This window comes from Haliotis rubra, unplaced genomic scaffold, assembly GCF_003918875.1.
Source record: "Haliotis rubra isolate DU_JTF1 unplaced genomic scaffold, ASM391887v1 Scf476, whole genome shotgun sequence".
NCBI lineage: Eukaryota > Metazoa > Mollusca > Gastropoda > Lepetellida > Haliotidae > Haliotis > Haliotis rubra.
The window spans coordinates 7,943-21,964 of record NW_025767164.1 but is presented as its reverse complement, the minus strand read 5'-3'; the positions used below and the strand labels follow the sequence as shown (position 1 = coordinate 21,964).

At 39.7% G+C, this 14,022-nt stretch overlaps 1 protein-coding gene and 1 long non-coding RNA gene across 2 annotated transcripts in view; one reads left to right on the top strand and one right to left on the bottom strand.

Moving 5' to 3' along the window:
- Positions 1-9,861, top strand: part of LOC124290866 (phospholipase A and acyltransferase 3-like) — a 34,562-nt gene extending 24,701 nt beyond the window's left edge. Inside the window, exons 3-5 of the mRNA XM_046727713.1 lie at positions 8,063-8,240; positions 9,084-9,213; positions 9,751-9,861. Of these exons, the coding sequence (XP_046583669.1) occupies positions 8,063-8,240; positions 9,084-9,213; positions 9,751-9,801 (359 nt within the window). The 3' untranslated portion in view covers positions 9,802-9,861. The remainder of the gene's footprint in view (positions 1-8,062; positions 8,241-9,083; positions 9,214-9,750) is intronic.
- A 1,939-nt stretch (positions 9,862-11,800) lies between these two features.
- On the bottom strand, positions 11,801-13,631 carry LOC124290841. Its single transcript, XR_006902052.1, has 2 exons — positions 13,590-13,631; positions 11,801-11,997 (listed from the first exon to the last, which is right to left on the bottom strand). It is a non-coding gene; the product is annotated as an uncharacterized LOC124290841 (long non-coding RNA).
- Positions 13,632-14,022: the final 391 nt, after the last annotated feature.

Here is a 14,022-nt window from a genome sequence, read left to right as displayed (position 1 = left end):
GGCTAGGGACAAACATCATGCTTGGCCTCGTATCACGTACACTAGTTTTCAGAACAGCTAGCATTTTCAATAATATGCATGTTTCATTTTGCCAAAGACATGATTTAATAAGTTTGTTTTGTTTCCAAGAATCTTTTTAGATGGAAGTATTGTAGAAAACAAATCACATGTTTTCATTTAGTTTCAGGCTCATCGATCTGATTACTAGACATCTGATAGCCATGGTGTTAGATGGGTTTCTCTGGGTTGTCAGAAAGCTTCGATTACGCCATAATTTACCACAAATACGTAAGGACCCACTACTCGTTTGACCGTATTTGACCATATTCTCTAGGTATCTCAATAGGGACATTGATACATTTGGCCTGCAATTGTCAGAGGAAGGAGCCGAACTTTGAGTTCAGCATGTATTGTTTCTCATTGTGATGACATCATATATCGTGCAGGTTTATAGAGTTTGGAAATGCTGGGATCCTGGAGGGACATTGTCGCGTTGTCGCATTGTCACGCTTTGGTAAATTTTGCCTCATTTTGCTTGTTTTTGAGAGGGTATGACGCGATAACGCAACAATGCGACAACACGACATTGTCCCTTCTCGGATTCCATAGTGAACAGTATATTCGGCAGAAACTGTTTGTCTGTGTAAGTCTCCGTAAACATATTTATACATACCATTTAGCTACAGCTGCAGTTAGTTTAGGGATCATCGATGTCATTTTCTTAGATTATAAGTGTAGGAGGTAAACATGTACAAATCGCATAAAATCAGTGTTTTAAATATTTAAGTAAATCTTGTTTTAAACGTGTTTTCCTTTCAACATATCACGGTTATTATTTTGTGTACCATGTCTAGATGTAATAAACGTTTATACATCTTGTAGGTGTTGATTGTGTTCATGTACTCTTGAACCAGAGACTGACTGACTGAGTTTGGTTTTACGCCGCTTTTAGCAATATTCCAGCAACATCACGGCGGGGGACACCAGAAATGGGCTTCACACATTGTACCCATGTGGGGATTCGAACCCGGGTCTTCGGCGTGACGAGCTACCCCACCGCCCCACCAGCTTGAGAGAAATTAATTATAATTTGAATATCTTCTCTTTCACACGTTTGAAAGACATAGGAGCGTGTACGTAAACGAGGCGACAACGACTCAAAGTACCAGGAAATGTAATTAATGTAAAAGACTGATTGGCTTTTTGGTAGAATGTTAGTGGACATATATTTTGTATTCCAGATCACATTTCGCGAAATACCCCAATCATATGGAAAGTTCGAATGTGAAGTTTACATAATATAAGACTTTTCAATGAGGCACCCGTTAACCCATATGCCCGCAACAATAGAATTGTGCAACAACAGAATTAATCCGTAACTGTTAACTTCTTGTTGCCCTGCAACCTCACACAGAATGATTACATCGCCCCAGTGTACGTCATGCACTCGTTATCAGTTAACTCTCTGTGACAGTGTTACAGAGGACTGTTGTCTGTTTCCACTAACAAAGACTAGATGCAACTTAGCATAGGATTCGTCAGTTTCTTTTAATTTCATACTGTACTCTTGTTATGACGCCATGGGGATTCTGGGATATATGTTCCAAAACATATTTACCTTTAAAAGGCAAATATGTCATGGTGGCTTGTTGATTGTGCGTAATCTTTAACCGGGCTGTAGGACGCAACACTCAATAGTTCGAAAAACGTTCAATAGTTCGGTCCATCACAGTGGTTTCTCGGAAATTTGATATTGTGATGACCTAACGCTACGAACAGAGATAACTCAATAGTCACGAGCTGCAGTTGATATGTGGGTGTAATAGGAACTCAAAGGCGAGAAAGGTAAGTGATGGTATATTTCGTGATTTGGCTTGGAAGTATTAAAGAGTACATTGTCACAACTAGAAGGTAGGTATTAAATAATTCAGCATACACCTTGATGACAAATCAGCATAATTGGGTTACACAAAGTGGAATATGTCATATCGCAGAGAGGGACTTAACAAATCCTTCTGGATGGCTATCTAGGAGGCAGAAACAGAATTAGACAGACAAAACTCACTTGAGATGTGTTGTCAAGATCTGCACTGGCAGATGTACCACTGCTGGAGACTACCTGAAGACTGACTGACTGACTGAGTTTGGTTTTACGCCGCTTTTAGCAATATTCCAGCAACATCACGGTGGGGGACACCAGAAATGGGCTTCACACATTACACCCATGTGGTGATTCGAACCCGGGTCTTTGGCGTGACGAGCCAACGCTTTAACCATTAGGCTACCCCACCGCCCCACTATCTGAAGATCCTCACGTCGAAAACCCGGGTTCGAATCCCCACATGGGTACAATGTGTGAAGCCCATTTCTGGTGTCCCTCGCCGTGATGTTGCTGAAATAATGCTAAAAGCGGCGTAAAACCAAATTCAGTCAGTTCAGTCACTATCTGAAGAATCAGACTGAGCACAGCCATCCTGCAGTAGACACGGGCAAAGTCAAGTTTCGGAGTTCAGTGAGAAAAAGAGCAAGAGACGAGACCATGCAGATGCATATCATTTATGACGAGGAGTTAGATGAAGAAAATGAAGACCAGATTCCTGTGTTTCCGTCCGTCTCAGGCATTTATAGTTCCCTGTACAGACATCGGCGTACGACACGACCAGCACTTCCCCAGTCACGTTCTGAAGTAGGACTGAAAAGAAGATGGACAGAGACAACAAATGGCCGCCCTTTTCTTCCTCACTCAGATGGTGACGATGACAGGCTGCTCGCCTTCTTCAGCCTCAAACAGTTACAAGCCCTGCAAGGTGCTGAGATTCTCTACATTGATGGGACATTACCTGCCTGGCCAGAGATGTGGAATCAAGTCTACATCAGCCGTGTCTGAGCTGGTTCTGTGTCTTATCCCCTTGTTCATGTCATGTTACCTGATCGACAAGCCACAAAGTGCACAAGAATGTTTCATCTCCTCAAGGGAAAGGTGTTGGAGAACTTGAACCGTCCCCACTGGGCCCAACAAGAAGAGAAACTGACTTTGAGGTAGCTGCCATCCGAGCCGATGATTGAGAATTTCCTGATGCCATCATCAAGGGCTGTGATGTTTTTCCTGTGATGATAAACTATAAAATACTCATGTGTTATTTATGACTTCATTAATGTGATTAAAATATGTTTTCAATGATGATTTACTTATCAATTTTATACATATAATAATTGTTTTAAAGTCTCATTGACATCATCGCTAAATCATTAAAATGATTATCTTATGATATTTTATCATTCTGCATATTATATAGTTTATTCCATTATCTATCTCCGGTAACAGGTAATTACTTAGCTGTGCATTCAGCTGAAAAGTGTGTTGTTTTAGGCTGTCTAACACTGTCTGTCTAACAAATGGGAGGACACCCTTGAATACTTCTTTGTCCAGCCCGTGCTGCTCATCGTGATCATTATTTGGTTCTGTCTGTCCTCTACTCTGTGAAATAAGAAAAAAGAAAAATATTAAAGGACTGGACAATGGTCAACTGGTTCACACACCTCCACACCTCAATCTGAAATAGAAAAAGATGAGTTCCATTGTACTGAAATTCACATAAACACACCTTATGAATATATTTACGTACTGTTGTAAATGATCAGGTTTGAATCTAACATTTTAAGAGACTGCGTGTAGATGCAATAAACGTTTTTTTATTAAACGTGTGCAGTCTTTAACCTCGGCGTATACGTCAAATACCAACTCGCCCCTCGGTTAATCAGTTAAATGAATCTGATCGCTATCGTTATCAGCCTTGCGCCGAGGTGTTATTTGCTATCGCTTAAATATCTGAGTGTATTTCCGACAACAAAACACGTAGTAACACCATCATGACGACTGACTAAACAACACTACGACATCATGACGACTGACATATCTTCAATATGACGTCATGACGACTGACATTACAACACCATGACGTCATGGTGACCAACATAACAAGACCATAACGTCCTGATGACCGACATAACAACACTATGACGTAACGACGACCGACATAACAACACTATGGCGTCATGATGACCGACATTAGAACACCATAACGTCATGATGACCGACATAACACCACTATGACATCATGACGACCGACATAACAACCCTATGACGTCACGACCGACATAACAACACTATGACGTCATGATGACCAACATAACAACACTATGACGTCATGATGACCGACATAACAACACCATGACATCGTAATGACGACATAACAACACTATGACGTCATGATGACCGACATAATAACTCTATGACATCATGATAACCAACATAACAACACTATGACATCATGACGACCGACATAGCAACACTATGACGTCATGATGACCAGCACAACACTATGACATCATGACGACCGACATAACAACACTATGACATCATAATGACGACATAACAACACTATGACGTCATAATGACCGACATAATAACACTATGACATCATGGTGACCAACATAACAACACTATGACATCATGACGCCCGACATAACAACACTATGACGTCATGATGATCAGCACAACAACACTATGACATCATGACGACCGACATAACAACACTATGACGTCATCATGATCGACACATCAACACTATGACATCTTGATGACAGACATAACAACCCTGCGACGTCATGGCGACTGACTTAACAACACTACGACACTTTATTGCTCTCAAATTTTACAGAGTGTCAAACAATTGCCCCTGTGCATGTCATGCATTTGCTATCAGTTTACTTGCTCTAAAATGTTACAGAATATATTTTTAAATCTGTTGCCTGTAACCACCACTGTTGCCTGTAACGACCACGAGCAGCATGGTCTGGGATGTCCGTTAACATCTTGACATTACTTATAATAGTGTTGTTAAAAAACGGTTGAGATTTTTGGTTGTATGTCCAACACATATTTTTTGATTAAGGCGCCTTCATGTCTCGGCTGTTTGTTTGGTTGTGTGTAGCCTTAAACGCGGACGTAGAACAAAGCGCTCAAGAACAATCACAGGATTGTCCGCTTCAGGGTGTGTGTAGTCAAATTGCAGTGATGTTGCTGTAATCAGACGTTCAACAAGATACTTAAAATAGGTCGGGTCATCATTGGGTTTATATGGACTTGTTGCAACCTGTGTCACAATAAGAAAAGCTGGTTAGGATTCCTGGGAAATTCGCGTCTTGGAATGCTAAATATCAAACCCACCCTCGGGTGTTTCGTTGTACGTAACAAACTAAGGGAATGACAGCGGGAAACAAAAATATACTACTATTACAGTACGATGCGACATTACAACACTTTTACAGCACGATGCAACATTACAACACAATTACAGAACAATGCCACATTACAACACTATTACAGCACGATGCAACATTTCAACACTGTTACAGCACGATTCAACATTACATCACTATTACAGTACGATGAAATATTACAACAGTATTATTGCACGATGCAACATTACAACAGTATTATTGCACGATGCAACATTACAACACTGTTACAGCACGATGCAATATTACAACACTATTACAGCACGATGCAACATTGCAACACTATTACAGTACGATGCTACATTACGACAGTATCACAGCACGATGCAACATTTAGCTCTGCAGTGAATTGCAGTAAGGTGATACCTCAGGGGCATATGTCCCTTGGGAAATGTGATGCACTGCATGTTTACGATTTTGAAGCTTATATTCATGTCCCTAGAATATATCTGTAAAACATTTTTCCAACGTTCCAATTTCCTCCCAAGAAAACGTGTTATCAGTCTCTATGAGCCTAATGATGATGACTAGTTGACACACATAGAAATGTATTTTCAGTCACCTACACTTAAACACAGGTATTTGGAAATGACATTTCCGTTCGAGATCGTACGACATAGGAAATGCGTTGATGGCCGCAGTCTTACTCAGCAATATAATCAAATCAGTTGCAGTTTCGCTTTTTTTGTTACGTGACACTGTAATGTTCCCAAAGTGATCTTAATGGACAAATTCATTTTCTTGTCGTTGGTTGTGGGACTCCTCGATTGTTTCTTTAAATTTGCATGCTAGTGTGAGAAGAATATTATTCTGCATTTTCCTTTGGGGTTTCAGAAAAATATATGTTTGGAGACAAGAAAAATGACGACCCTACAACAACTACAACAACACAACCAGACAGTACTTGACAACTTGGAACCAGGTGGCATGTTGCAGTTTAAGCGAGGAGTGTTCAGTCACTGGGCTGTGTACGTCGGTAAGTGTAGTGCAACAAAATGTTAATGCAAAATCTTGTGTTTATTTCTTGTTGAATGTTGAATGCTGTGTCAGCAATATTCGAGGTATATGACAGCGGTCTGTAAGTACCTACGGCTGGCTCAGATAATCCAGTGATTGAAATCATGAGCATTCATCCATGGAATTGTTAGTGTTCAAAATAAGTATAGGGATTCACAACAAAACATGACTGGCGTTTTGAGATCTGCAAAATTGAAGATGCGAATCTATAGTACTGTCGGAAAAGAAAAACCCTGTATTTTCTCATTTATCTCTACAATTTATGTAGTTGATATGTGAAAGTTTGAAATATCTGTGAAACTAAGTTCGGCCTAACTACAGTCTCAGTGGTAGAGATATAGGAAACGGAGAAAAAGGACTTTACTGAGGGGAAATTAGTGCAGAAATGAGCAATGCAGTTTTTCAAAGTTCAAAGTTTCAAAGTTCAAAATGGCTTATTTGGAACAGACCATGGCTTTATGCAAATTAGTGTGCGGCGATATTGTATTACAAAAGACACTTTTTAAATTGCCAATTTGAAATTAGGCGTAGATTCATTATAGACGATAGCTGACGTAAAGAAATAATAACTTTTATTGTGAAACTATCAAGGATGTAGCTACCATGGAGTCTCACTGTCACTATAAAAAGAAACAGATAGGAGGGATGGTCTCAAAAGCAAAACCTGGAGTCGGGCTGGGAGATAGAGATATCAGTTAAGATAAGATAATCCTTTAGGGCAATTATACTGGGGAGGTACATGGCACGTCATAACAATTTACAAAAAATATCCATCCATGTCGATCTTCGGGTGGACATGCCACCAATGTACTACGATGCGTTTAGATGGTTTTCGGGTATCATACGCTTTTACATATTTCAACATAAACTTCATGAAAGAAGGACACGTAAGATGTTTATCAATAGATGAGGCACAGTCAACACACATGAAAAAGCACAAAATATCTTTGAGATGACCCCTTATGCATGTAGGCAGCACGTGCATTTCATGCCAGGTGAGTCGACTGTCCGACGTCATACCAACCTGAGCGACCTAATTGCCATCTATAGTCTGATCTATTGTTTACAGCGGCTATTCGTATTTTTTCTAAGTTTTGCCCGATTTTACGAGTAAACGTGCTTTTTTGGATATCGTATTACTCATCCCACTGAACGCCCAGTTAGGCCGAAGTGGGTTATTTCGATATATGGTATTTGCAATTGTGTAAATTTTAGGGATACAGAGTAACAGCCTAAAAACAGTTTTTTTTCTATTTCCAACAGTACTTTTACTATTCCGTCATTGAATGGATATCACGATGCATATATCCTACCTGTGCAGATCCGAGTTATAATTGATCATCAGCAACCCATGCTTGTCTTAAGAGGCGACTAACGGAATCGGGCTATAATCCGTGCTGTCTTGGTTAGTACATCATCATAATGCCAATCACTGGCTGGATGCTGATTTCCAGACTCGATTGTTAACCGAAAGTCGTCATAATGTAGGAAATATGCCGTCGAGTAACAGAGAAACAATGTCCACGATTTGCGAGTCTCAAACTCATGTGTCAAGGTGTAAACATTCAATCTCCGAAGTGCTTAAATATTTAAACAAGTAGATATCACTTTAACCTGTAGATACCATTAACAGTATATCATATCATGAAGTTAATAAAGAGGTTGTTTATCGGTAATTCCGTTATTTCTGACAATATTGGTCTGGTAATAATTACTATTAAGATATTTGTCATATCCTGTTTAGGTAACAAGGAAGTCGTGCACTTGTCTGGAGTCGATGGTCCAACGCAAAGTGGTCTATTTACCTCAGTCAGTATAAGTGGAGCACAGTTTGACAATGGAATTATTCGCAAAGATGCGTTTTGGGACGTTGTTGGATTGAACGAAGTGTGCAAAAACAACTCAAAGGACGAGAAATTAAAGTAAGTTTTGTTTGTTGTTAGCAGAGAATAACTAGGAGTATCCAACCATCGAGCCATCCATAACCTCATTGCACCTGTGACGTTAGGAGGGCGTGACCGTCACACAAAGACGTGACCTCTTGACGTCACCGTTTGTTACGTCATCGACTATCGGTCCAACGTAATATATTGTTCATAGGACAATGAAAGCGAAACATTCATGTATCAAAAGGTCTCTTGCGTGTCTGCAACGCATCGAATATGTACGGTAACATAGTATAAAATAGAAGAGAAATAAAACACATTCAGCATGTTGAATAGCAGAAAGTATAAGGGGGCGTGGCCTCTTGACACCATAGGCTGACTTCGTGCAAGCAATGAGTAGGAGTTGTTGATTGTGTCATTTTCATAGTTTCAGAATTTAATTAACATATGTAACTATTTTGTTGTCTGTATATATCTGTGACGGTTATACATTTCGTATAAATAAAACTTATGTTTGAAATTAAGCGATTAATTTTCAGGAAAGAAGGAGACATGATAATTGTTGCAGACAAGTAAGAGACCTTTTCATACAAGAATGTTACGATTTCATTGTTCTAGGGCCAATATATTACGATGGATCGGATCAATACACGGTGACGAGCTCACTTGTTCAGTGAGGGCACGGATGGTTCGACGGCCGGATACTCTTCATTCATTCTCTACTGTTTTTCAATGTAGAACTCATTTCATTTCCCGCTGTAAGAAGGTGTGACATGAGTATAATTGATTCTTGACCAGATAAACCGGATTTTCAAATCCTGGAGAATGGTTTATATAAAGTTGTTCAAATTGATCATATTGTTGTTCTGTTGTTTCCAGACACTTCAAGCCATCTGAGATAGTACAAAGAGCATTATCCAGACTTGGAGAAGTTGGATATAACATCCTCTTTAACAACTGCGAACACTTTGCTACATGGTGCCGGTATGGCAAAGAAGAAAGTGATCAGGTTTGTATTTATCCAACTGTTTCATTTCATTTCTCTTCCACTAAATGGACATGGCGATCAGCTCAACCAAACAAAATACATTTTGTTCTGGAAAGTATTGCTGTAAAGGGATGTTGAGGTATGAAATTTACATATAAACGAATAACAGTCTGCACTTCTGATACCCAGGTCGAGAAGGTATTGTAACAATGTATTCTGTTCGCGTATCGTTTTTTGCAATGGTGACGTATCTGCAAATATCTTTTTCAAGATGAACAAGTTTTTCATTAGGTCCTGGTTTGGATACACCTTGTGTACCCCAGTTCTGGTATTCTCAGGCGTGATATTGCTGGAAAACTGCTGAAAACGCAATCCACTCACTTTCTCAAAGAAGAGATGCCACACGACTACCCTCGGAGTCGTACCATTACCTTTCAGAACAGCGAGCACGTTCAGAATCATTTGATGTAGGATTATAATAGAGGTGTCTGGGATTTCGGAAGCACATTACAAATGTAGAAAACAAATCAAGTATCAATAGTTTTCCTTTCTTTTTAGGTTCAGGGTCTGTTTGATGCAGTGGCTGAGGTAGGGAGTGCCAAGTTGTGACAGGGCAGGGGTAGCATTGGCTGCCTTGTTTGGAAGAGGCGGAAAGGAGGAAAGAGAAAACATACCCAAAACTTAAGTTCTTATCATAAAATGGTTATGAGTGAAACCGAATATGTTGGTCAAAGGAAACCGTGGACTGGTCGACGAATGGACGCCAGGTCTCATGACTCCATGGCAGAACCATTTTAAACCAAAGAAGCTATTTACAAAATTCATTGAAATGAAAACATACACCTTGTTCACTAATGTGGGAAATATAACCATAGCGCTTGCTAGATTATTAGATTATTGCACACACAATCATATGACCGTTGTAGAAGTTACTGATGCCAAAGTTATTACTTGAAGTACTGTGGCGCCAATGTCTGTAGATAACATTGATCATTGTATTATTACAAATGCTTAGGAAATCAAGACGATATGAAAATTACATGATATATATTCTTAAATTTTGCGGGCATTCAGGACATATGGGTATTATTTCAGTTTTACGGAAAGTCAATTATCGTATTGTTTTCAGCATACATTCCATTGCATTACTGTGTTCAGGCACTTTCCCTGTGACGTCACATGTCATGATGTGATTTCAACTGATGTTTATTTCTTCACAGTAAACTGCTTGAATGAGTGAGTGAGTTGGGTTTTATGCCACAATATTCCAGCAATGTCACGATGGGGACACCAGAAATGGGATTCACACATTCCATCCATTTTGGGAATTGAGACAGGGCCTTCGACCGGACAAGCGAACGTTTTAACTACTAACCACCCCACCGCGACCTATTTTTCCACACAAGTTTACGGCACATCGGGTAAACCCTAAGTAAACTATATTTTGTTCTCGCCTCGTTTCTGTAAATTTGTTCCACAGTAGCCTATACACACAGGACAAGAGCGTTTTCTCCACCATGGAACTCCCGTAATGCTGTAGATTGCAATGACATAACAATGTGGTGGCCATGTCATTAGAAAGGAATATTTACCATCTTTTATTATAACCATCCAAATGAAATATAAATGACCATAGTCCCGACCAACAAAGATTTCGTATCTTTGCGACCTGCCGTAGCTCTATAGTTCATCATAGGCTTATGCCTGTCGTAGAGCTACGAAGGTGTTGTTGATAGGGTGAGTGAGTGAGTGAGTTAAGGTTCAAAGTCACATCGGCAATATATCAGCCACATCGTGACCCATATTATAAATGAATGAAAATGCTACTGAATTACGGAACCTGTTAATGTATATCTATTTAATTTATACCCTAGAAAATATGTTTAAAATTTGTAATCTGTAAATATTTGGCACATGCTTTTCTGCTGCTCAGTTGTTAACATTGTAAAATGTAATATAGGTCTGTGGCCTTTTAAGTACTGAATAGATGAATAGCGTTATAACTGTACCTGCCGGAAAGTCAAAGTCAGGTTAGGTCATTTCCTGCTTGTTCGTTGTGAATCATGTACATTCAATCCCTAATCCTCTGACCAGTGAAGCTGAAACTACACACACATGCTTCTTTGCAGTAATTGTTTTAGTCAAATTTGTTTAACATGTTAGAATTATATATTATAACTTTGTTAGAAATCTATGTGGCCGCCACTACAACTGTTTTTGAAAATACATTCATGACCATTACAAATCTGCCTATTTTGTACAAACTTTGATAGATTCATTTTGTTTAGTATATGATGCGATTCAGTAAATATTTTTCATTTTTCAGTGATTTGAATGTAAGAAAATCTTTCTTTTCAACAATTTTGTATGCATCGTATGTGTGAAATACATATGCAAACACTTATTTTGTGTTGATTGTGTTCAAGTATCCTGGAACCAACTTTAGGGATGCTACCGATATCTAAAGTTCGATATCATGAAATTTACGTAAGAGGAAAGATGGTGGATGCAGCAGAGTATGTGCTAACAAATGCCACCAAGTAAAGGATTGGCTAGAAGACTGGTATGTTAGTGGGATCTAAGGAGCAGTATAGTTTGCCACCTTCAGAACATATTTAACGGGTTTTATTAACAGAACACTTTTTTAAAATGTGAAGTTAACAAAACGTGCATATTTTCCTTTGGACGAGAGGTCACATGACTGAGGTTCAATGGCGTATCATCAAGATCTTTTCCCGCCCCTTCGCTCATCACGTGTCTGTATGCTTGAAATGACAAAAACACTGACGGACTTTTTCCACGTTCCTGTGAATAGAGAGTGTGTGAGTGAGTATGGTTTTACGCCGCCTTTAGCACTATTCCAGCAATATCACGGCGGGGGGCACCCAGAATGGGCTTCACACATTGTACCAATGTGGGGAATCGAACCCGGGTCTTCAGCGTGACGAGCGAACGCTTTAACTACAAGGCTACCCGAACGCCCCGCCTGGGAATAACCCGAAGCACGAATATATGTAGAAGCTTTGTTTCGTTTCGACCTGTTTATCTCGACCTCGGTGTTTTGTCATGCATCGGGAGAAGCCACATAGTTGGAGGATATACAGGCTTCGAACCATGCTAGCAAACAAGAGAAGTGATATCAAAATTAAGGACTCGATCTACGTGTAGGCTAACACATAATATTCAACAGCAGTCTATATGTATATATTTACCGAACATTCTATTAAACACAAGTTTCTTATGATCATTAACTCATCATTGATAAGTAACACTTTTAGTTAGCACCGGTTCCTGAACAACTTCAACAATATCTCTTGTCTTACCTCACATATAAAACGTCGTTTTCTGATTGGCTGAGCACTCTTTATTATTTTCAGTGTACCCCACTTACTTACACATTTTCTATGTAACCCGCTGGTAACTATGAGAATTCATTTGGTACTTCGTGTTAGTTATTCTTTATCTCGAATAATTGAGTCACGTATGATGCTTTGCGAAATGCAAATTGGTGGAAGGGAGGTAACTCTATTTTTTGTCGTCTGCTAGATTCTATGTCATCTGAAAATGTAGTGATTGTCGGTATTGGCTAATTGCTTAACCCTGGTACACCTTATTATGATACGGTACCCGTGCTTCAAACAGTTCAAACAGTCCCTCGGGGCCCATACGGTGATGTACTCTCAGTCTCAGAGAACATAAACAAACATAGAACAACCCATCCCGTGACCAGTGAACAACAACTTACAATGTTAACTGATAACATCTGGTGTTGTACTTTAACTAACCTCGGGGCGACAGCGGACGCGACACTACCACAGGTGGTGGCCACATGAACACGCGCGCAACACCCAGTTGCGGGTACCGCAACGTGCAGTAAACTTGGGACAAAGTACTGCGACTATGTGTCCCAGTCCACCCAGCTGTGCATGGGTACCTCGTAAGGATGGGAATGCCACAAAAACCCTGTGTGCCTAGTGGCTGCAAGAGTTGTATGACCCCAGGGAGTTGAGATTGACAATAAGAGGTGCCGTTGAGATTGACATCCAGTGAACGAGAGAAAAACAAAGTGCCTTTGAGCAGCTGATCTGAGCTGGATATCGGCGCTATACAAATTGTATGTATGTATGTATGTATGTATGTATGTATGTATGTATGTATGTATGTATGTATGTATGTATGTATGTATGTATGTGTGTGTGTGTGTGTGTGTGTGTGTGTGTGTGTGTGTGTGTGTGTGTGTGTGTGTGTGTGTGTGTGTGTGTGTGCATGTGTGTATGCATGTATGTATGTAAACACAATTTACTGTGTTTGCAATCATCAAATCCTTCGGGCTCAGAACAAAACATAGAGGGTACATCTACCTGTGTCATCCTCGTGACCAGTGAATAACAACTGACAATGTCACGTTAACCGTGTCGCCCATTGCCACATTCTGAATTTGTACATGTGTTACACTGTAATAGTGCTGAAACAAATATCTGCTCATGATATAGTTTCCATCTAAGTAAACTTAGGCTCAGTATTATTCGTTATAGCAGTGTAATGAATAATACTGAGTATAACAGTGTAACGAATAATACTAAGCCTGAGTTTACTTAGACTGGATATAGTCACAATCTCCTTAGAGCAGATATTTCTTATGAATGTGGAAAGTTTCTTGTCGTTTTTATTTACTAAGTGCTGTTTCGTGAACACCTTAGGTAGTTTGGAGGGCAAATTTTCATATTGTATTGCTTGAATCTATTTATTTAAGCACAAGTTATTCCTCTGTCACAAGTTGAGCATACACATGCCCATGTAACTTCTCCCTTTGATAGGGGCGGCGGGGTA